We start from the raw sequence: 23,881 nt of genomic DNA on the forward strand, positions 1-23,881 counted from the left end.
TTTGACCAGAGTAGTCATCCAGGAAACAAGGGTTCCCGTTCGAGGAGTTTAGCCGGACGATTCGACAATTAAGATGCGCTCGTGGCACGAGAGAAATTAACTGCGCCGCCGTAGGCTAATTATGTTGCGGGGATAATGGAGAGGCCTGCGCGTGGCCCAGATTTTTAATGAGCTCGAAAAATCGCCTGGAACTACCGGCGAGCATAAATATCAGAGCAGAAAACATACAACGATGGCAGCCAAGATGATATTACTTTAATCTATTCATCGCCTTCATTATTCACACGTTGCTCTAGCCGCGAGGAATTCCGCGGCGATTATGGTCGGGACACATACACACGCCGAACCGTGCGAAATATTACGCCCCCTCGAACAACACCGACAATGGCAAATACCACTTCTGACCTAAATTGTTAACCATAACTTCGCGTCTAATTCGCCCGGCGAGCTTCGAAACGAGCAAGTCCGCGAAAATGGCGTCGCTGTACATAAATTGGACGACTCGTTTTTGGCTTGTGAAAAGTAAAATGCTTTCTGCACTTCGGTTTATTATTTTTGAATAATGCGAATCATTTCATTTGATTAATTTCCTTTGGGATTACCATTTAAAAAATTTAGAAACACTAAAGAGAGTTTAGAAACCGTGCCTCGCTACAATTAAAACAGATGGAACATAATCGGCGATGCGGGCGAAAATGTTTAATATGGACCAAATGGAAGCTTCTAAAACAGCTTCTTTTTATTTTGTAGAAAGTCGAATATCTCGCGGCTGGAGTGCAATGGTTTTAGCAAATGCATTCCTCTGTTCACAATTAACAAATTCTTTGCCGCTATGGAAACCGTTCGAGGCTTCGGATGGAAACGGTTCGGTCCCGTTCGAACGAAATAACGCTTTATGATTAGTGGACGATTAATTGTTAATTAGAGGGATTTCGCTACGGTTAGGCTAGTCGCGGTTATTAGCGCGGTTGTGGTCTAATTACGCGATTCTCGTCGAGACCTTGCAGAGCGTCTCGCTTTTCGATTCTATTTGCAATGGGATTCGAATGATTTTTCGCGAATTATTCAGAATTATTTGAACACTGACAGTCGAAGAAATTAATGATAGATAATTTGATAATAAATCAGCAGGTATGTCATGGCGAAATGATTCCCTGGCGCGGTGATGATCTATCTGCACTGTTACTATTAGGTGTGCAAATAATTCCTAGTCCTTTGGGAATTTGTCGATCATTTACGAGCATGTAAAATAGACTATACTCTCTGAAGCGTAATTAATAATCCTAACTTCGCGAGTTTATTGATTATTGTACAGATAACTGGACCGCATTCTATTCTATAAAACATAATTCGTAGTCCTTTGTCTATTTATACAGCTGATTATTCATACAATTAATTAATATGTATAATGATTGAGCAAATCGAATTCAAAGTAAAATCGCAATTGATTAATTATGATAGCTACGAATTAATTTGTACAGCTAATAAAAGCTGAACACAGTGGGAAATTTCGAATGAGATGAATATTTGGACCCAATACTAGCAACAATAAAGATTCTAATGGTGTTCGTCTATTTTAACAAGAAAATTGATGGCCAGCTTTCCTTGGACAAGAGACAATCGTCAAGAAAGTTCTATTTACCCTATTCGAAATGATTTTCCGGCAGGTGCGCGTCAACGATGCGGAACACTCGGTCTGCCGCGAAACCTAAAGCTGGGTCAAACAGTACCGAATCGAAATTATACTTTTTTACTCTGTCGTTTTCGTATGCCGAATTACTGTGATAGAAACGTGGGGCGTAGAACGGAGGCGCAGGAGGCAGAAGCAGATTAAAATGTCAAGTTGATTTAGTATAGTATAAATTTCCACGGTGTTACTGGTGTTATTGCAGACTTCATTTTTATGGTCCCCTTAAAACGAGTTTACGTGCTCGTTAATTTCGTTTAGTGGCTAACTGGATCTTTAATTGTTCGATTTTAATCTACGATAACAGTTCTCAATGGGAAACGAAGAAGATTCTTTAGATTACTTGTTAACAATGTACAATTTGTAAGTTGAAATTGGTATTAAACGAATACTGCAGCACCTCGATTATCCGTAGTAATGTGGAACAGTGTTGAGATAATAAAACAGTCAGTTAGTATATTGTTAGTATCAAACAAATAATATAATAAATTCAGCCAATACAACAGTTACTCGCAAGTTACAGAACAAGATGAAATCCTCACTGATTTGTACAACAAGTCTTCTATATGGATAATTAGATGGAACTACTTATATGAGGGACTCGTTAAAAGGATACAGCAATTGTAACAACGGGGTGTTAAGATCATCGTGGTCCTATTGTAATAATTGTTCCGAAAGAATCTTCGACATTGCTGGCACGTGCGAAACCATCCATCGGATACCTCCATGAATTACACGCGTGTCGTAGTTCCGCTAATTAAACGCTCCTAGAAACTCGAGAAATTTTCTATCTCCATATTCGCGATACCGCTAACGAGTTTGCCGAGTATTTACTGAAACTCTGCTGCATATTCTCGGCTCCGATGATTATCTCGCTGCTGGCTGTCTTGTATTCGATTCAAAACGCGATCTGACTCCGAAAAAATCACTCCCTCCTCCAATTCTTCGATTATTCCATCACGCATAAGAGAGCTGTACAGATGTCCTTGTACGGATTTACTTAACACATTATCTACCGGCGATTATTTAATATTATATCAGAAATCTAAGACACAGCTTAACATTCCGTAACAGCATTTTCCAAACAATTCACTTAGAGATTATTATTTAAAAGAATATTTTTGAGCTTCTGGTTGACAAAATGCAGTGATTGAAAATCCAATAATTGTTCGTTATTACAACATCGTGACGGCAAATATAGAACGACCAAACTAAACCGTGTTTTTCGCTGACAGTTTCCGCATGTTTAATTAAAACAGCGTGCTCCTTTCATGAAATATGCAGAAAAAACATTGCTGAAACATTCACAGGCTCTTTGAATGTGTCACGCGTCGCGACTTCGAATAACAAGGTACAAATTAAAATTTTTTACTTGGAACAACACTGAGAGTCTCGTTCACGCGAAATATAAAACCGTGGACGTCACGAGTCAACGTTTTAATCCGTCGATTTTTCATAGAGCTCGCGAGGAACAATACTCCCAGCGGCATTGTACCAAAAAGTATTTTTGTTCGGCACCTGCCTCTTGCGATCGATGCAGACGATTCTTATCGCGCAGAAAAATCTGCGGTCTAATGATAAACGAGTCGATGCCGAAATAGCGTTGCTAGAACGACGAGTCAAATGACTAATGACTGTGCGTCGTCACTTTCGCGGCAGCTATGCGATGGCAGATTATAATCGGAATGTGTGACAGTATTAATGAACGCCGATGGTTATTAGCGGAGCGAATTCGCGGGAACAATCGAAAGGACGAAACGCGGAGGCCGGCACACCGTAACGCCGGATATCCGTTTTCACGGGGGACGTCTCCTCGTCTGTTTCACCTGACGCGACGTCCACAGTGTCCACACACGTGCACACGCAGCTACGTGCAGGACAAAGGGCCCCGTGAAACATACAGAGTGAACAGAGTGCACGTAGTCGCATCGAAATTCGCTTGCGCTGGACAGTCGTTTCTGTTCAGGTGAGCCGTGTTAAAGCATCGGTCGCGCGTTTTACCATGCTGGTGCGAGATGTTCGCGGTGAAGATCGTTTATTGCCAGGTGACGATGGAGTTCGTCGAGAACAGGTATTTCCATTCGTCTCAACCTCTTTCGCAACGCTGCGGGTGGCGAAGATGGCCTAATATGCACTCCTTTGCACCGCTGCCCCGAAAGATCACGCAAGATCAACAACGCGATTTTGTTAGGACCTTATCACTAAACCTACCGACCATCAAAAGTGACTGATGTGTATAGTATCTCATAAAAATAATAAGATTAAATTTATTTATGTTTCGTGTGATTTTTATTACAATATATACTGGAGTCAAAAAATATATTCAATAAATTCCCATGAAAACCCTTTACAATTTCAATAATTGTCAAATAAAAAATCTAAAATGGTTCACTTTGACCCCTCGTGGTAGGTTTAGTTTTATTCTTGGCATTTTTAAATTTGTGTGCATATAAGAAGACATGTATAGAGGTGATGAAAAGTAGCACGGCGTTGCTTTAGTGTGGATACAGCTTAATGTTAACCCTCTGAGGTACCACTAAAAATTGCTATATCATTATGCGAAATATATTTTGAAGACTAAACCTTCTGGAATGATTTTCATGCTGTGGCTCTAATTATTTGATCATCTACTGTAACCTGAGGAAGGGTTTCAGAGGAATAATATAATAATATGTTTACTACAATATAACGCAACTGTAGCCGGGAGTAAAAGCAAGCAAAAAAGAATCAAACTCTCAAAATGCAAATGCAAGCAGCCCTTGAATAACGTGGTACTTGAATTACAGAAAAATTCGTGCAGCACAGTGAAAAGATGCACAGAGTCTCGGAAAACACAGTCTTCTAATTACGCAGTCTCTAAAGCTTCCTCTTCGACTATTCTAAAAAGTGTTACTACCAAAGAATGTTCAAACCTAAAACCAATTAGAACATTATTTCTAATGCATTCGAGACTGCGATAAATGTGTTTAACTTTGCACAGTACTGTAAAACGTTAATGACCATTGTAGAATTAATGTACAACAGAGTAATTTAATCCTGTTGGATTGTAAAATTCTTAATGACGTACGAATCGAGTCACCTACATTTAATCGACTTGACAGACAAGAGTAGGGTTGCGAAATGATGTTTAATGGTGTGTCAGAGAGGGGTCCGAAGATATAGGGTTGCGTCCACGAATGTTTATTACTAGGGCGGGTGATGAGGCGATTTTATAACACCAACGCAGTTTTATTTCGTTTCAGAGGTGATAGGAAGAGTACGACGGTGCATGATAAGTAAATAAACTCCTTATTACTGGCATCTCTAGACAGGTACTATATATCACTGAGTGTATCATTATTTAATAGATGCTGCGCATAGCTTCTGTACTGTTTCTCTCTCACAGTCACTGGCTTTTAAAAATTAATTGTATTAGTGTTAAAATGTATTTCAAATTGTTAGAGTTCGAAGCGACGTTCAAGATAGTGAATTCTCGTCAACGGTGCCATAAGTCTATAGGAGGCAGACATTTTAATAGCGCCATAAATCATCGAGATGTATTGCGACGATGCAGTAATACGTTCGGCAAACGTTCTTAGACTGTTCTTCTCATACGTGAATTACACGCTTAAGTAGAACTCCAAACTTTAGCCCGTTGCATTATCCGCAGCCTTGTTCTGGAAACACGCTAATTCTCCACGAGGATGCTCCAGGTTGGAGTGTTCGAGGTTGCATTTTCTGCGTTTACCTTGGTATTATGGAATTCTGTACCTTGAGCATCGACAAATAACTATAGTCTACCAAAAATTAATTGCGATTACTTGTACCAAATAAAATATTGCAAATTATTCTTTGACGTTCACAACGATCGTGGACATTGATCTTCCTATTCTTGATCTTTCCTGATCATGTCTCCAATGCAAATTGTACTTTCAAGCTAAAAATTGTCGTGGACATCGATTTTTTTTATTCTAGATTTTATTCTTTATTCTGTCCTGATTTCAGTCACCATCTTCAACAATGTTTAATAATTGATAAATACTAAGCTCGTCTACATTATAAATTGAAAATTGAAGTCGAAGTTTCATTCTCTAAGGGATAGCGCACGATATTTGTCCAACTCACCCGACACTCGTCCAAATATAATTACAGACCATGAGGAACATAGTTGTCTTACCTCCGACACTGTTTTCCTTATGAATTATGCGCGAAGAGCAATGGAAATGAAACGTTTGTCTTATCTGATCCTGTTCTAAAGGCATAATGGCTCCAATTTGCATAATTCTCAATCCGAATCAAGCCGACGCAACGAAATTGTAATAATCGAACGAATTTCCGGCCCGGCACACAGAAAATGTTATTCTTTAAACAATCTGAAAATCGTTCGAGGAAAGTTTACCTATGAATTTCGCTGTGGAGAACAATTCTGGAAATAAAATACAACCGGAGAGCGATAATTCGCGAGGAGAATGGAAAATTGGAGGAACAGGTTTTCGGAAGTGAACTTTTACGCGATGGAATATTTGATAATTATTTCCGGCAGGAAATGAAATCTTTTCCACCGAATGAAAGAAAGACCCGTTCAGATTTCTTCGCGTTTAATCTGTCGAGGAATTTCTTTCCTTCAGTGCGCCGCGCCGGCGTTCATAAAATATTCATGGATCCATTTAATTTCGTGCACCGAGCATGCGCACGGTCGTTAAATTTATCGCGTCTATTTCAAAACAGAAAAAAAGAAGAGATAGACAAAGGGAAAAAATAGAACCGCCGACACGATCTGTAAAAGTCTGAGAAGAATCAGCCGGGATAACGAAACCTTAGAGATCGTTCCACTGACAATGAGCGAGTAATCAGTGCGGGCAAGTTGCGAGGCTCATCCTGTGCGGATACGTTAGTTGGATCTTATTATTATCATTATTAAATGAAATTGTACTGATTCCTTGGCTAGATACTTGATTAAATGCTGGAAGCATGCGCGACTTTCTCCTTTTTTCTACGTTTGATGTTCTGCACACCGAGAATTTCCCATCGCTTTAATTGTCAGCAAAAGTTCTCGCGTGTCGCGCACAGGTCTAACAAATTTTTAATTGATTTAATATGTTTAATATTTCGCTCAAATCGAAAGTGTGCACGTTCCATAAAAATGTCCGAGTCAATCCACACACACACGTAATCCTTACGTCTAGCCAACAAACTTGCTGAATTACTGTCTGAACTGAAGGATTATGTGAGAGTAACCGTTACTGGAACCCTCACTTTGCAGGTTGTAGAAACAACGATCATCGATAAAGACGACAACAAAGATCATTCCACGGAAAAAAAGAATCTAGCCACATGCTCTTCAATTATCGTCTTCCATAAAATTCCTGTTGTGAGAACAGGAACTGTATCCACCATTGTGCAACGTCCTGCCTCATCATGGCCCTCTTTCCTGACCTTCCCGCACCCTCATGTGTAGCAAAGCAAACTTCATTATACCACTTTCTATTTTTTCCTCGTATGACAAAAAACTGCTCGTTAAAAAGCAGCTTCACATGCAGGGTGTCTCAAAAATGTGATTCCTTGGAAGACATGGCTCCAAAGGTCATTTGAAATGACTTTTCCCTTTACGAAAATGTTCTCCGCGGCTTCGTTGAGGAGTTATCAATGAAAAACGCAGACCAATCAGAGCGCGGCTACCGTGGACGGATTCTGCTGTTGCCGCGCTTCGATTGGTCCGCGTTTTTCGTTCGTAACTTCGTAACGAAGCCGCGGAGAACATTTTCGTAAAAGAAAAATTGATTTCAAACGACCTCAGGAATCAAACCCTTTCAAGGAGATACATTTTTGTGACACCCTGTATACAGGGTATGTAGTACCTCGAATATTTTCGTGACTGTATTTTTGTTCATTGTTTTCCCCGGTGATTCACGCCGGACGTTTCGCTAGGCGCTAAAATAAAAATCGCAACACGAGGATCGATCCCGTGACGATCGACCGAAGCACGGTTTGCCTTTCGAGCCAATTTACGGTCGGAGATTTCCTTTTGCACAATAATGGGCTCGTTACCCCGCGTATTTGCCTATTCCTCCTTTTCTCTCTTTTTCTTTCGACTGTTCTGTTCTTTTTTTTTCTATTCTGTTCTCTGGTTTCCACCTCGCACAAAGTTACGTAAAAGAGATCCGCGAACCGTGGAAATATTAGAATTGATGTCCAACATTAGGTAAGAGCCGATTCCTCGATCGGATCGACCGAGGCTCCCGGAGATCGAGGGGACTTGTGACGAATCGGCTGCGCCTCGTTCCTCTTTTCTATTTTCTACTTTTACTTTGATGCGACAGCCGCTCGACCGTGCGATCGAAAAACAGTTCCACCGGTCTGCTTTCATGCACGGTTTTAGGTGAATCGAAAGCATGCTCCTCTTCCGCAACTTTTATTATTTTTACCTATGCACGCGAGCGTCTGGGTCCGCGAAAACGTCTGCTACTTTGAGTTTGTTCGTTCGTAACAGTCTGTTTTCTCAGATATTAATTTACAATTCAAGAGACTTCTTCAGTACTTCTTCTACAGTTCTGCTTGCGTTTCCAAGAGGTGCTTGGTGACGCGCGGAAGATATATTTATGTAGAGCAAACATACCGTTATCCAAGTCTGTGTGCACGGTATCAAACAATTCTTCAAAGGAAACTCGTCTACGAATTTGCTTGCTTTATTATCTTTTGAGTAGAACGATTCTATGTTTGGTTGTGTGAATTATTGTTTGGGACTGTTAGTCAATTTTGGTAGGCGACATCTCTCCAAATAAAAATCGGAAACAGTCTACATTAGGGTCTAAAACATAATTGATTATTAAAGAAGAAACACGATCGATGTTACTCGCTACGCACGAGCATTGTCTAACGTCGATCGAATGCGTTGTTCAGAACCGTAGATTAAAAACAATTATCCCATCTCTACGTTCACTGTCAAACACCGTAGTAAACGTACAGGAACAATGACCACAATTTTTTTCTTTCTCTTCTGGGACCGTATTAGCGACAATCTTCGTAGCTGTACAGAAATCGTAAATAACCGCAAGCCACGACGAACTGTCTTAAAGAAGTTAATAGAAATAATTGTTTCCCACTTAATTATTGCCGGAGCTATTCCGCGGTAATTGTAGTAGACAGGTGTCCGGCTACCAAAATGAACACACGAAGATTCGCGTGCAAGTCGGCAGATTACGATTTGTTTCCGACTCTACTCTTCCCCTTCCACGACGCGTCCGTCTCTGTCGTGCAAGTGTCAGAACGTCATGTGACTAATTCGATACTGGCAGAAAGAAGGTCACATTTTCCCCTCGAATTGAGTCAATTTCCTTGATCTGGCGACTCTGCGTGCAACAACAAACAGGCAACAAGTCGTAGGAAAATTTTCCAGTTTGCGGTTAGCTCGCCGCAGCTTCCTCGATCTCTTCCGGTGCTGGAGAGCTCCTATCGAAAGTGATTCCAATCGATTCCGACTCGCCGTGGGCGTCAACGACCCAGGGTCACATTACAAGCACTCCTCGAGTTACTTATCACTTTCACGAAATTAATTTCTCCCGTGTTCTCCCGCGATTAGGCTACACTTAAAAAGCCACTTCTTGCCATTTCATTAACATACGCCCTGTAATATTATGAATAACCTACAAACGCAGTTGCATAACCTTCGTAACGTTTTAAGCTCGAGAACAAAATAATTAACACTTTCCTGTAAATCTTCAAGGCTCGAACAATTTCTTCAGAATCTATTATTAACATGAACTTTATCACTCGACGGCAACACGATCGTTACTTTTTCTACAAAACTGATAAAATTTTGTTGTTCCTTACTAATTTTGAGAATTTCGTGGAATATGTATTGGGTTGTGTAATAAATTCCCGCGTTTTTTGTATTTTATTTTTTTCCCGCAATTACAGTTACTCGAATTAATATTCGGACGCTCTAAAAAAGACGACAACTTTATTAATATCTTCCAATGCCTGTCGTTTTTTCCCGCAGTGCATATAATTGACACAGACCTACAAAATGTATTTTTTAAATTTTCAATATAGGCCCACATAAAAAAGTTGTAAAATGCAACTTTTAGTATTTTTTCTACAATTCCGATCAATTGCTATTGTTGAAAAAAAATTTTTCACATCCTGTAGTGAACTAATTGCTCTAGCTTCCCAAAAAAGTTCAAATCGTATACTATATTTAAAATATTTAATATTTAAAATATTAAATTAGAAATTATATTTTATATTTAAAATACAATATTTAAAAAGTTATCGTCTTTTCTAGGGCGTCCGAATATTAATCGAGTATATCTGCTTAAATTTTTCGAATTAATTAAATTTAATCAATTGGGAAAAAAAATAAAATACACAAAACGTAGGAATTTATTACACAACCCCCAATATTTTTCGGATCCTTGCTTTTCGAGCATCCAGAATCCATCCTGGCAAACTTCCCGAACTCGTCTACAAGCACGTCGTTAAAGTCCCCAGCAACTTAATAACAAAATTAGCGAGATTAAGCAGCGCCTCCCGAGCAACTTCGTAGTCGGAAACATTTCCTCTGGAGGAACGGAACTCGACGAAAAACTTTTTCCCGTCTGTTCCGCCGTTGTAACGATGCGTTACATTAATTGAAGTACTGGAATGGATTGAAATACCGGTCCAGTAATTATTACTTCAATCAGGGGCATTGTTTAGCCTCGGAACGAGGAGTTCCAAGATAATTGCATCGCCGCACCGCACCGGCGCGCTGTGAATCATTTCACCTGGATTCCAGGCGACTCGAGCGTTTCCTGGCGAACCGTACGGGGGTGGTTCGGCTTCATGGGGTTCACATGTTGTTTCATGGGGGACTAGTTGGTTCCCCGGGCAACCTCGTGATTCATCGGACCCAGGAAAGAGGGGCTGGAATTGTCCAGTGATTTTTTCCGCTCGTGTCTCCAGTTGCTTGCCAACCATTTCCAACTGTGAATCGTGGAGGTCGTGTTCTTATTTTTATTGGAAAAACTAATATATAAAATTCCCCTTAACGAAGGTAATTCGTGATTTTAGAAAATTTTTCTTGCACATAAAGATCTTAGTTGTACATTATACTGTATTTGTGTCTGTCGTCAAAAATGCGTTCCATGTGTTTGTATCGATTTGTGAGTGATGTGTTTCGTTCGCAAAGATCAAATTTTATTGCAAGCATTTTGGGAAGAATGGGTGAATTGGTGCGGAAGGCCTTGCTCGTCTGACGGAAAGGTTTTCTCGCAGAATCGACAGCTCGAGGCTGATTACTATTTTTCTTCTGGCTCGTCTCCGATCGAGAAAATTGAAAAAACGCGAGTCCGCGCATTAAGTCGTTGGAGAAAGCGTGCGATATATGCTGGAACGGTGGATAAAATCGTTCTGAGACACGTGAACGGCTTTTTATTGCGTACTTCTGCGAGATTTCGCCGCAGAAATGGCCATTTGCCTCTCTGAAAGGCTAGTCTAATAAGGGAGCATCGCCATTTAGAAATATCAATCGAATTTATTTGGTCCGTGAAGTATAATACCTTCGGGTGGGATATTCTTTAATAACCGAGTTGCAGAATTAAGCGCTTCCTTAATTAGTAGACTCGCAAGAAAATTACCGTTCTCCAAGCAGGCAGATTAGCCTTTGGTAACTGGGGTATTAACCTGCAGGTGCGCTTTCGAGGTCGCTGCGGTTCCATGTAATTTTCAACTGATAATTAATTAAAACACATTGGTGTTACTGTTTCAGGTCTCGTTTAATTCTCTTTGAATTCATTCGATGTACTTTTAACACGTTGACGTAAAATCAAAGCAATTTAATGAAAAAGAAATGTAAGAAATACTTGAAAGGTGACAGCTACACCTTCCATAATGGCGAAATATATATTCTTTGACAGAGGTGTACCCTTTGCGTCACTATAACTAAAGTAAAAAATTTAATTTCACTTCACATTTCATTTTAACTATTAATTCTTTTTAATTCTCGGGTGACTGACATAAAAATAAAAAAATTTCTGTATCACATTATAGAAATACATAAAACAGTTTATAACGTCACAGTCACTGAACCTCGCGCTCTGAGGGTGTATCAAGGGGATTCTCTGTCAATAAAAATTTCCATGGATACGAGCTGTGGACACCGCGTAACAGCGCAAAAATATCCTCGAGCTGCTACGGAGGGAACGGCGCGTGAAACGCGAGACCTAAAGGAAAATAGGCGAAATAAAAGCCGGTCACTCCAAGGAAAGTATCGTGTCGAGCGTATCCAGGTGACTCGGGTGTAAGTGGTACCTAGGCCAAGTGCCACGGTCACTTTCTTCTCGGTGGTCTCACATGACACTCTATGCACTCGGCGCACTGAGTACACGCGAAACGAAAAATTAAATTCCGCCGGTCAAAGACAGGTTCTCCGGTTCGTTTGATGAAGGAGTCGTTCGTAATTTCGCAGCAAGAAATCTCTTTCCGTCTTGCGTCTTTCTTTTCGGAAAATCCTCAGGACGGAAATGAAACTTCGATTCAACTATGCACCCCCGTTTCTGCTAGACAAGTGCGCGTTAATAAATAAAATTCCAGGCAATTGCTCGCCTTTTTAACTGCAGCGGCTGTGCAGCTGACTCGGCGCCGGGTGGAATTAATTACGGATAATGGAAGTGAAATGGAATTTGTACGCGTTTTAGGTTACGGGTTAATTATCGTGTTTTTAATGTGGTCGGTGGAAATGACTCCGCAACGCGTGGTAATGGGTTTGATAATGTTGATCAAAGGGTTCGAATTTTCACGAGTAATTGTACTGTTCCGAAACCAATAGCGTGGATGATAGGTTGTATTCAAGTATTTCAAGTCCCCTTATTCGGGACGTGAAAATTCGATGTTTTTTATTCTAAATTGATGTCGAACGATTATAAATAGTATTGAGAATTGTATTCCTCTTCTTTCGGTTAATCCAACTCGTTCTACCTTCGAATACGTCTCATTTATACACGTCACGATCTTTTCCTCGGTGTGTCGCAACTCGCAGTCGGAAACGGATGAATAATTGAAGCAAACCAGCAGTTTTAGACAAACCGGACCGTGTCACGGTCGGTTCGGCAGCAAGCCCGATAAAACGGCCGTCAGATATTCTCTCAACAGCCAGCCCGTGCACAGAAAAATTCATTAACACACGGCGGATATAAAAACGAACTGGTTCTGCGACGTATGTGTTGTCCTTGACACGACGTCGCTATTTCTTTCAGAGGAAAAGCGGCTGCGCGTATATCTTGTCGATATTCGCGACGAAATTCGCGAACGATTGAACCTTTGAACCGGAACCTCCGTTTCCGGAGCTGAAACTCACGGCGCAGTGCGGCCGTTTCTATAAAGTCGATGGAAATTAGTTAGACAATTTTCATGCCACGGAAATAGATTAAAACTTGGTCTTTTCGTATTCAAGGTATTAATACTTGATCGAGTTCGACCGGAAAACGAATTTCCCGTGAAAAATAGTTTGTTCTCCTTGACTGATAGCGCAGATGGGAGCAATGCTAATCGAATACGGGAAACTATAACTTCCCGCGGGGATTTCGCGAGCGTAATCGCGAGAACGAGGATTATCCCGCGAATTTACGTTTAGGAAGCCCGGGAATTGAACTCTCGTGCAGTGTTTGCACTAATTTGACCCGAAAACGAACTTCCGACCCCGTTGTTCCTCAAGTAATTATTCTTGCAAAAATATTGCAAGCTAATTGAAAACCGCATTGAATTTTCAACGTGCAAATGTTTCAATTTCGTGAATAGTGTACAAGGGTTAGAAATGTCTTTGTCTCTTTATTAATTTGTTGGACTGACGCAAAGTAAGGATTTTCTGTCGCCAGTCTTTTTACAAGCTCTTATGTACCCAGTGATTAAGATCGATGATTACTGTCATCGTCGTACTTAATACACGAGCTGCGACGCTCTAAGCAGATCACGCGCACATGATTCGCGACTGATGCTAATTCACACTTGGTCTCCTAGAAACAGTTATTAGCATAACGAACTTCGGCCCGTCTTTTTTGAGACTATGTCCTAATCGATCGTTTATCCAGTCATTTTGCCAACTGCAATACCGATAAACATTGTCCATCATTTGCCCGTCACTCTGCCAATCGTTCAAGATTACCAGACAAGTATTTTATATTAGCAATAATTTTGCTAAATTCCACAATCAAACTTCAATCCCAAAAAGGTAAAATCATTCCCATTAGGTTGTTTCAGTATTTCTTTTCTCACTTGGAATAATTTTTATCCGATGATGTAGTGACCATTTTGTTCTCTGATCTTTTGCTATATTTCTGGCAATTAGCCTTGTACAATTAACCCCGTATTTATGTGTAACACAATGTAATATCTGTGGTTGCAAGGAAAAATGCCGCATGTCACAATTTCAAAAAATTAGAGTTTATACATTAATTGAGCACTATTGTATAGGATTTATCTATTTACCAGAAAATAAGTCATGAAAATAAATTCGAAAGGTTGCAAAAAATTATGCAATTTAACCGATGTCCTATATCAAAGCATCAGTGATCTAAACTTTAAACGGCAATATCTCGAAAGTGAAATTATGTGACATGCGATGTTCTTCCTGACAACCACAGATACATCGATGGTCGTTAATAGCATAAGTACTGATGCGACATTAAATAAAAGAAACGTCCGAAATTAATTTCCAAGTAACCTAATATAATTTCATCGCGTAAACAAGGACTAAAAATGAGGGCACATCCAATTAGCAAGCAGCTAAGCGAAGAGCGGTTTCGTGGAACGTCAAAGGATTGACAGGAGTTGCGCAACGTCTCTAAACATCAGAGTCGATATTTGTAATCACCGATGGTTGGCCTTCGCCGTAACAATCGTTCGATTAATATCGCTGGGCTCTCCTCGAAGGATTTCCCGGCGGGGCAAGGGGCTCCATTGTGTACACGCAGTCGGTTTGATCATTCATCGCTCGTCAACCGGTCCTCGCGTTGAGGATTTATCCTGGCGAATATGGCACACGGTCGTTGCCACTTGACCCTCGCTGTTTTACGAGCCGATATTCATCAGAGTCCTTCGAGTCGCATCGCGGGTCTTCGACATTGAGCATTGTCCGGACGCCCCTGACACGTCATCCTCGCTGCTCGGAATAATAACGTCCCACCGATGCCATTGTTTCCCGGAGAGTGCGTTTGTTTATCAGCAATTACGGAAGGAGATCGTTTGGTATTCACGAGACCGAAAAAATTCTGATTTCTAGGTGGACGCGCTCGGGTCGCCAGGTGAATAGTTTAGGCTTGAATAGAACAGACTCTCTGGGAAACCATTTTGTCTGAAGACTCCCGGGTTTTGTATAATGGCTAGCATTGTTGTGGGCAAATTGCGGGCATTTCTAACGTATGCAGGTTTGTAAAATCCTGGGAAATGTTTGCATGCAGCAGAATTCGAGGGATTTTTATTTTAGACCAGACGGTATGTTTTAGTGGATTGTTTATATTCTGATTTTCATGAAATTACTTGTACGCATATACCTATACACCCTTTAAAGCAGAATAACTTTTTTATAATTATACCAAATGTGACCTGATGTTTTTGTAAGCAATTAGAAGCATTGGTTTACTGAATGATGTGCAAAAAATATTTTCTAAAAATTACAATTTACAAGATTGCATGCAAAAACAAAAAAGGCACTTTTTAAAACTTTTTTATTTGGGCCCTTAATAAAAATTTAAAATATATGTTTTGTAGATCTATGTTGGTTATACACATGCTGAAAATTCCATCGAAATCGTTTGACGCAGGAAGAAACGACACGCATCGAAAGATGTACGATTCTGTGAATTTTTTAAGCAGAAACTGATCAAAAGTCGTGTAAAACTACGATTTTCACCTATTTTAACCGCTTGTAGCTGGTGCGTATGTCAATCGATTTCGATGAAATTTTCAGCAAGTGTGTGTAACTACTATAGATCTACATAACATACAAAAAAGTTTTAAAAAGTGCCTTTTTTATTTTTGCATGCAACCTTGTAAATTGCAATTTATAGAAAATATTTTTTGCACATCATTCATTAAATCAATGCTTCTAATTGCTTACAAAACATCGGGTCATTTGGTATAATTATAAAAAAGTTATTCTGTTTTGAAGGGTGTACGGAGACTTATTTTACTGAGTGTACTAGCTTCCACTAGTTTTAGATACACTTCAAAGTAATACTTGATGGTGTAGATTCAAGGGAGGAGTTTTAATAAATGTGTGTTTATCTCGACAATCAATATTTCCCATTTTCCGAAAAAATTTATGTTAGTAGTTCATCGGTAAGAGAATATGCTCATAATATGTCATAAAAATACGTTGCATAACTTCCTCAAAAAAATCTAAAAGTCCTCCCCGTAAAAATGTTGACAATGCAGGTTTGAGGAGGGAGCTGTAGCAAATATATTTTTATCTCGACAATAAATATTCCCCTCTGTTTAAAAAAGTTATCAGTAGTTGTCCAACAGTAGGCCAAGATCTCCATAAAATTTTATAAAATTTATCCCAGTTTCCCCAAAAAAAATTCAACACGGTCACCTCATCACCAACGTGTGTCGAGTGGCATCATCTCCAACAAACAATTGAACAAAATTGCAGATTGCAATTGCAATCTCTATTATTCCTGAACCCAGTCCATCATCCATCGATAAATAATATCCCTAGCATTCCCGTCGAATCGAACAGAACTTCACAACGCTATTGATGGCAAAGCGACAGATAGCGAAGTTCAGAAATTCCAGGGCGGGAACCTCGTTACGAACGTTCGCCCTCGGAAAATTAGATTTCAGCAGCGGCAGAACATTGAGCCACTGGCTCGCTAATTCACGTCTCCCTGGAGAAATTCCGGAAAGTGAGGCTCCTTCGAAAAAAGAAAGGTAACAAGAAATACAGTCTTTTTTTCTCTCGAGGCGTCTGATGGAAAAGATTCATAGATCGGTGACGTCAGCGACCGGTAGTATACCTTGCGTTAGGCTGCTCCCACTACTTGATGGACAATCGAGCGGAGACACGGTGTACACGTTGTCCTGTCGAGGGAACAGGTGCACGGTGGCGATCGGCCGGTCAGGTACAGGCGATATCCGCCAGTCGATGCGCGAACGAGAAAGTGAAAAGCCGGCGCGACGCCGCTTCTAAATCGCGAACGATCCCCGTAGATCATCGATCTGTCGAGCACCGGTCGATGGTGCTCTTCAACGCGAGTGTCCTTGCCCGAGTGTTTTAGAATCGGTTCCATCTGAGACACCTAGACGTTCTTCCAGAGCTTCTCGAAGCTTTTGCACCTTGAAGAGCTCTTTGGACAAGGACCACGGTAAGGAATGAGCTTATGTTCCTGTAGGATCCTTTTTTGCTTGTTGGAGCTCGAAGAGTCCTTTCCAATCAAGATTCGATGTATTCATGGTAAAAATGACTGCGTGAATAAACACTCTGTTACATTCTCCTCGACTGACTAAAATTAATAGAGCAAGAAATGAATTTCTATTCGGCTCCCACTTCTTACTATTGCTTCGGACAATTTTAATCGTACATGAAAGTCCACTGTCTAATAGTTATCATTACACAATGAATATTAACAGCGTGTAGAATTATTATGTATGGTATTCAGATGAAAATTCATTTGATTTGCAAATTCATTGAATGTATCAAGAACTTTAATATAAAATTTCTGTAGGAACGACTGTGACATTTTTGCATGTCTTCCGAGTCCCGCAGCAACTGGTGCGTCCACTTCGACATGCACCTAGTGTTACTCTAACTGCACTTAAATCTGTATGCTTCAGCGTCACGGTTAAGTAGTAGATAATCTGAAAGAACAAAAGTGGGTCAACTGTTGCTCCACACCGTTCGTTTCGAACACCGCCGATCCGGATGTCGATAAGACCGAAAGTCTCAATAACCTTAAGGAACAATCTGAAATTAGTCCTGCCGGCCGCTAATTCTTTGAAAGTGGATTGGCCCGTTATCCGAGGATCTGCCGCGACAACCACAATAGCCTTTTGCAATGCACTTGGTCAATCCCAGCGGAGTGCAATTACCCTAAATCCTATCCAGAGGTGGAAGGTACCTAATAAGTTGTTGCACGCATCCGCGATGTTTCTAACGCTTTTTACGTAACATACAGAGGCAAACATAACCGCGATATAAATATCGCAGAATTAATTGTATTCAACGTTTTGTCCACATGGTGAATCATTAGTCATCGCTTCCTGTCTTCGACGCGTTACGTAATGAGCGCAATTAAGTGTAAGCAATCTGAATCTCGCCGAATGAAGGTCAGCGGGACTCTCGGCGAACGAGAGGGAAAAAAAGGTTTGCGGGATTGACGTCAGAGCTGTCTGCGAGCGTAGAATCCTGCTGAGGTTTCTGTGTTGATAATCAATTATCATTGGTTCACACTTTCCTGGTAACTCGCGTTAACGACCGCCATTAAGCCCCTCCGACGCGAACCCGTGTCTTTCCTTCGGAGCCGACGCTTCTTCAAATCGTCGGGACTCACTTTGTCAATCCTTTCAACGTCCTTTCCCTCCTAAAGACCTCTGAGATCACAGCTTTCCTCCCGAACAGTTTCATCATCAAACTCTGTTCTAATTCTCTGAGGCTACGCTGATCTTCTTCAAGAATCCTCGCATTTCTGTGGCTTCTCTTTAAGATTATCTTTGTTTCCTTGCAGGAAGATAGAGAGCAAAAGGCTTTCTAAAGTTCTCTTTATTCTGAGAATCTTTTTCGGCATTCAGTTTTTCTCCTGAAAAATTAAATCATTAATTGCGGAACTTTAAGTAGACATTATTAATCTTCTTCAAGGATCCTCGCATTTCTGCAATATCTTGATTCCGCTAGATTTATTGTTTTCTTGCAGCAAAAATTAACATGTTCATTTCTCGGATTCTTTCGACGTCCTTTTCATCCTGGAGTCCTTTGATCCTGCAGCGTTTCTTCTGAATATAATCTAATTTAAACTTTGCTTCAATTCTATAAGACTTCAAAAGTAGAAGTTGATATATAATCTGCTTCGAGGGTTCTTGCGTTTCTGTGACTTTTGGCATCTTGAAGCCTATTTTGAAAACATATGGAACAGGCTTTCATCCTGTAGAAATGATCGGGATCCATTTATTAAAATATTGTAAAGTTTATTTCGAAAACATTCATTACAAATAGACTTTCATCATGTGTGTTTTGAAGAAATACATTACCCAGGAAAATTAAAAAATAAATCTTCCTCTAAAGATCCACGGGATTCATTTATTGAATTTCTTCATTCTTTCTCTCCCCGAGGATCTCCTATAGACTTTGTTATAATTAAATAATTGCTTCAGAGGGTCCCAACGTATCTGTGGCTCCTCTCCAGTATCCTGATATTTTTCCGACGCCCTCGCTATGATTTCAAGCGTACTCGACTCTTCCAAGATTTCATCCTCGAAACGTTCGGAATCTGTTCGAGCGAATTCGATTATCAGCTCTAAATTACGGTCAACCATCGAAGTGTTAGCCTGTGTAATTTGTTTCGGGGAACTCGGTAACTTTTGTTCGATGGCTAATGGAACGGCGACTTAATTACCGCGGGAGTGAAATTGTTTCCGTGCTAACGACCACTTTTGCGCGATTCTGCTCGCTGTAACGCGTATAGTTTTTACGGCCTTTGCGACTGCAAATGTTCCGATTGTTAAGAGGCGAATACTCGAATCGTTTTGTAAATGAATATTCTGTTTGAAAGTCGATCGCTAAATGGTTTTGCCGGGCGATTTTCCGCTAAAATTTCAATATTCAACTCCAATAATTCAGAAACGTTATCCAGAGTATAGCGTACAATTGTGGAAAGTGACGCGGAACATGGGTCTGTAATTATTTTTAGACCTGTGATATAATATCCACGTAGCATGTACAATTTAGAACCACTTACAGGTAATGTCGCAAAGAGTTTCTCTTTAATAAGCTAGAAAAATACGTCGATCAAATTCGATGTAAAATTTCGAATCATTCAATCGTTCGAATATTCTGAGTCTCTTCAGACAAATTTTACTGCCCGACTTCGCTCTTAAATATAATTAAATTGGATACCATCTGACTCTTTTTATTTACGATTCACACATTTGTTCAACTTCTTTAGCTAATTATTAGATTGGGGATTTTTACGCAATATAATAATTACATTAAAAATAACCTTTGAATTTTATCCTAACCTGACATGGGTTTCTATAAAATTTACTTCGAATCACATTCTTAATTGCAGTGCAAAGGGTGAGAACAGCCCCTAAAGAGTGGCACACCACTCTCGGAAAACTTTCTACCAAAACTCCACCGCGGTATGACGTTTCATAATTCATTGTCAAGGATATCTTTGGGAACATGCATTTCTGACGAAGTAGAAGAAACTTTTTATCGTCACAGTGAAGGAACTGCTTTCCCGGATTCTGTACAAGAGCTCTAATTATCTCGGACACTGTCGGTGTCGAAACCATCCAGGCATTCTTAGCGAGTGGACTGGGTGTTGGTGAACACCTCCGATCGTGCTCGAACTCCCTCGACCCGTGAACGGCCAGTTTCGACCGCGGAACTTCTTCCGGTTCGTGTCATAGTATATTCCCGGCGCGTTTCTCCCGCGAGCCTTCCCTTTGTGGCTGCATGTGAGAGTGCAATGATCGACGACCGATCAACCGGAAGCTTGTATCGATGCTCTAACGGGCTGCGCTTGTGGGAAGAGAACAGCTATGAGCGGCAGGCTCGATTGCATGTACACGACGCTATTAAATCGTACGTCCGGCTTCTAATCCAACTGGACATATGGCTCCTTAATGAATTTCAGCTGTTCTTTAATTTTTTTCAATTTTTCTATTAATCCTTTGCACTCGGAGGTATTTTAACCCCTTGCTGTATTTTAACGAGTCAGTCTCGTCACGTAGATCTGAACAAAGTCTAATTAATAGAAATGTTACGCCTTCCTTTTGAGATGAAATCAAATTTGATTCGTCTGTAATCAATACTTCAGCATTCAAATAAATGTAGCCATACAAAAAATATACATTTTCTTTTCTGTTCTACGACATTTTTCGGGATCAAGACGTTCGACTCACTGTAACTGTAAAGAAAATGGTACGGCAAGGGGTTAACTCCAAAATTGAACATTTTTTACGACCCAGAATGATTTCATTCTATATAATTTTTTTCATTTTATAGATATTAAATTGATATGACACCTCATACAATACTTAAATGTTTGGTAATTGATTAGATACCAACATATATTTAATAATCTTACTCTCTCTCTCTCTCTCTAATCTTATTCTCTGGTCACTAGACTTTGAATTGCATGCATTTATAACAAAATTGTCTCGATAAGTTAGTGTGTGGTATTCTCATCTCGTTTTACGCCAAGAGCGTCTTCTCCGGTCAATTAAATTATTTCCAGCTAAGTGCTTAGCGCTCCCCCATTACAAAGTACATGAACCGAACTTCATGCAATTTACATGACGGACGTGTACTCGCGAATTCAATTCCTTTCGCGAAATTCCAATGGCGTGCATTATTTAGCAGCCGAGTTTTCCAGCCATCTTGTCCAGGGAGTTCGGTCTCACGCGGATCGCTTAAGTAGAACTCCCCTTGAAGTTCCCCGTGGATTAGCAGGCTGAGAGAAAAGAAGAAAATGCTTCTCTATCCTAAGGTCGTTTAATTTCTAGAACAAAATATTTCCAAAAATAAAGGCCGACATATATTAAGGAATTTCTCGATTTTTTTATCACAGATTGAATCCTTCACATTAAAAAAAATTCTTTTATGGGTTTGATACACTTCTGTTGATTTTTTAACATTTGCTTTTCTGATCTTGACAAATATCGTCCCTCATGAATTAATCGTTCAGATCTAAATCACATTGACTTTATACCAACGTGTCAGTGCAAGATCGAAGGACAGATCGAGCTATAAGAATGAGGAAAGAAATTGAAGCTCAAGCCTTTTCTCGGCAACACGGAACAATCCATTCGATAAGATCGATTCGTGCTACAACGTCCACGGGAGGAACTGGGTCGTGTTGATCGCGCGTGAACAATTAGGTGAATTGGATTACGGTCGTGAAACGCTTCCCGCGATTTTTACAGCTCAAATCCGCATCTCCAGACCGATCTGGCGGAAAAAGTGCTGCGAATGTTACATGTTGTGAAAAAGAAGACTTACTATTTTCCCGGCCAAAGCTCACTGCTGAATTAAATGTTTTCCTCGGCGAATCTTCGAACCGAGAAGGAAGATACCAAGTTTCCTTAATCCTTTGGTGCACAGGGGACGAATGTGCTTCGTTTAAAAAAAAGTTAATCGAGAGAACAGAACTTCAAAGAAGTCGGTTCAATATATTTTCTGATATTTGATTTTAAAATAAAAGACGACATGGACTCTCTGAGAAGTTTCAGCTATGTGCACATATGTTTTATATGGAACGATCAGCGATCATTGAAAGTCTTGTATATATAGTTTCTTTTCCAATTAATTTGCGAAAGTCTCCAGTATTCGAAGAATGAAGGAAACAACCGGAATTTCGAGCGTCATTAAATAAACAAGAAAAATCTGGGGAAACGACGTGTTAACAGGTGCTGGTGGTGCATAATCGATGTAAGATAAGCAAGGAGAAATCGATCCTCTTGGGTAATTCACTGTCTAGGAAAGCAACTTTTTACGGGGCCGCAAAGTTCAGATTACAGGCGTAACTTTTAACATAACAATGCGCTTTGTATGCGGGGAACGTCGACACCGATCTATCACGAACTCGTTATTGTTAAAGTGTCCAAGTATTCTATGCAGTCTAGCAAACCGAGGTGTACAAAGTTTTACTTTGAAATGAAGTTCGATTCCCGGAGGCACTTGTGTTGAAAATCCTCATTTTCATACAAGATAAATCTGCATGAAATTGTATATTTCATCCGTTATTCAAAATGTTCTTTTCATTATTTAAAATTTATTTGTTTCTTTCTGTCTTTCTCGCTGAATCTGTTCCGTCATCTTTTAATTTTTATCCGAAAGATTTTAAAAATTGGAGAATCTCCATACATTGTTTACAACTCGATAAAACTACAAAAAGGAGAAATATTGCACATATTTGGGTCCTTAAATCTGTTCAAATATTTTTTTTGTACTCGAGCATCGAAAACCACTTTCATCCCTGAAATTTTCATTTCTGGATATTAAAAATTCCTTTCTCCATAAACTGTCACCGAAGTGAAGGATAGTTTCAGACTATTCCCAAGCCCCGAAGTTTTATTGGAAATTGGGGAACGAAAAGTTCAATTAACAAATCTGCACGAACGATCTCTGCGTGTTCAAGCGAGCCGCGTAATCGCAGAATTTCCTGGCGAGTAAAAAATAAAGCGAGGACATCGGAGATCGGTTCACGTGCCACGGAAAATGGCTCGTTAAACCGTGTGCGAGATATCTCGACGAAAATCTTACGTAACGGTGCGCCTCTGCTCAGTGGAATAAAATGAATGACGATACGCTGCCCGCATATCCTGGCTTCAAGGATCCACGGAGCCGAAAGGACGTGTTCGCTCGCGGCCACTGTTCGAGCGGAAAGATCGCCATACGTGCGAAATCGATCCTTTTTTCGCGAGCTGCACCAAGGACATCTACTTTCCTTTATTTATAGAGAAAATAACTGTGCCGGAAATCCGACCGTCTAATTTTCTCAACTGCATATCGACCACTAAACATGTCTTGCAAAAATGGGGACATTGCATTTATTTTATCCATGTGTTGGCAATCAAATAGATAAGTGACTTTAAAGCTTTAGTATTTAAGATTGATTCGTCTAAATATTTCTATGGAGACTATGCATTCAGTACAGTTTATATTACAGTTTGAACAACATTATAGCAAATGGTACCTAGTTGCCATTCTTCAATTTAATTTCAAACAATAACACGTTTATTATAGCTTAATGAAACTATTTACGAGAGCAGTAAATTTTTATGTTGCATACAGATCAGCTATTATTAAATTGTGAAATAAAAGAACACACTACGTGAAATAAAATGCTTGACCGGTTCGGAGAACAAACTATGTACACACTCAATCACGTTTTCTTCTGAAAATGATGCGTGTTATTCGCTACAGACGTAGTTTCTTTTTCTAGAGCTGTGTGCCATTCTAGTTAGTATGCGTATCGTAAATACCGAGTTCGCTTATTTCGTCACGGAACAGGTTGA

The 23,881-nt window shown here is 40.1% G+C and overlaps 2 protein-coding genes across 6 annotated transcripts in view; one reads left to right on the forward strand and one right to left on the reverse strand.

Annotated features, from left to right (window-relative positions):
• The window catches only part of Mcu (mitochondrial calcium uniporter), an 86,602-nt gene that overhangs the window by 19,106 nt on the left and 43,615 nt on the right, over positions 1–23,881 (reverse strand). The window lies entirely within an intron of this gene.
• The window catches only part of Jv (javelin), a 44,267-nt gene that overhangs the window by 4,679 nt on the left and 15,707 nt on the right, over positions 1–23,881 (forward strand). The window contains exon 1 of one of the 5 annotated variants that reach the window (XM_076425469.1): positions 3,257–3,758. The exons of 2 other annotated variants lie outside the window; for them this stretch is intronic. In XM_076425469.1, coding sequence (XP_076281584.1) covers positions 3,703–3,758 — 56 coding nt within the window. In that variant the 5' untranslated portion in view covers positions 3,257–3,702. Of the gene's footprint in view, positions 1–3,256; positions 3,759–10,052; positions 10,701–15,407; positions 17,008–23,881 lie in introns of those variants that run through there. 2 more of the 5 variants (XM_076425471.1, XM_076425470.1) reach the window with 2 other exon arrangements.

This window comes from Lasioglossum baleicum, chromosome 6 (genome assembly GCF_051020765.1).
Source record: "Lasioglossum baleicum chromosome 6, iyLasBale1, whole genome shotgun sequence".
Classification (NCBI taxonomy): domain Eukaryota; kingdom Metazoa; phylum Arthropoda; class Insecta; order Hymenoptera; family Halictidae; genus Lasioglossum; species Lasioglossum baleicum.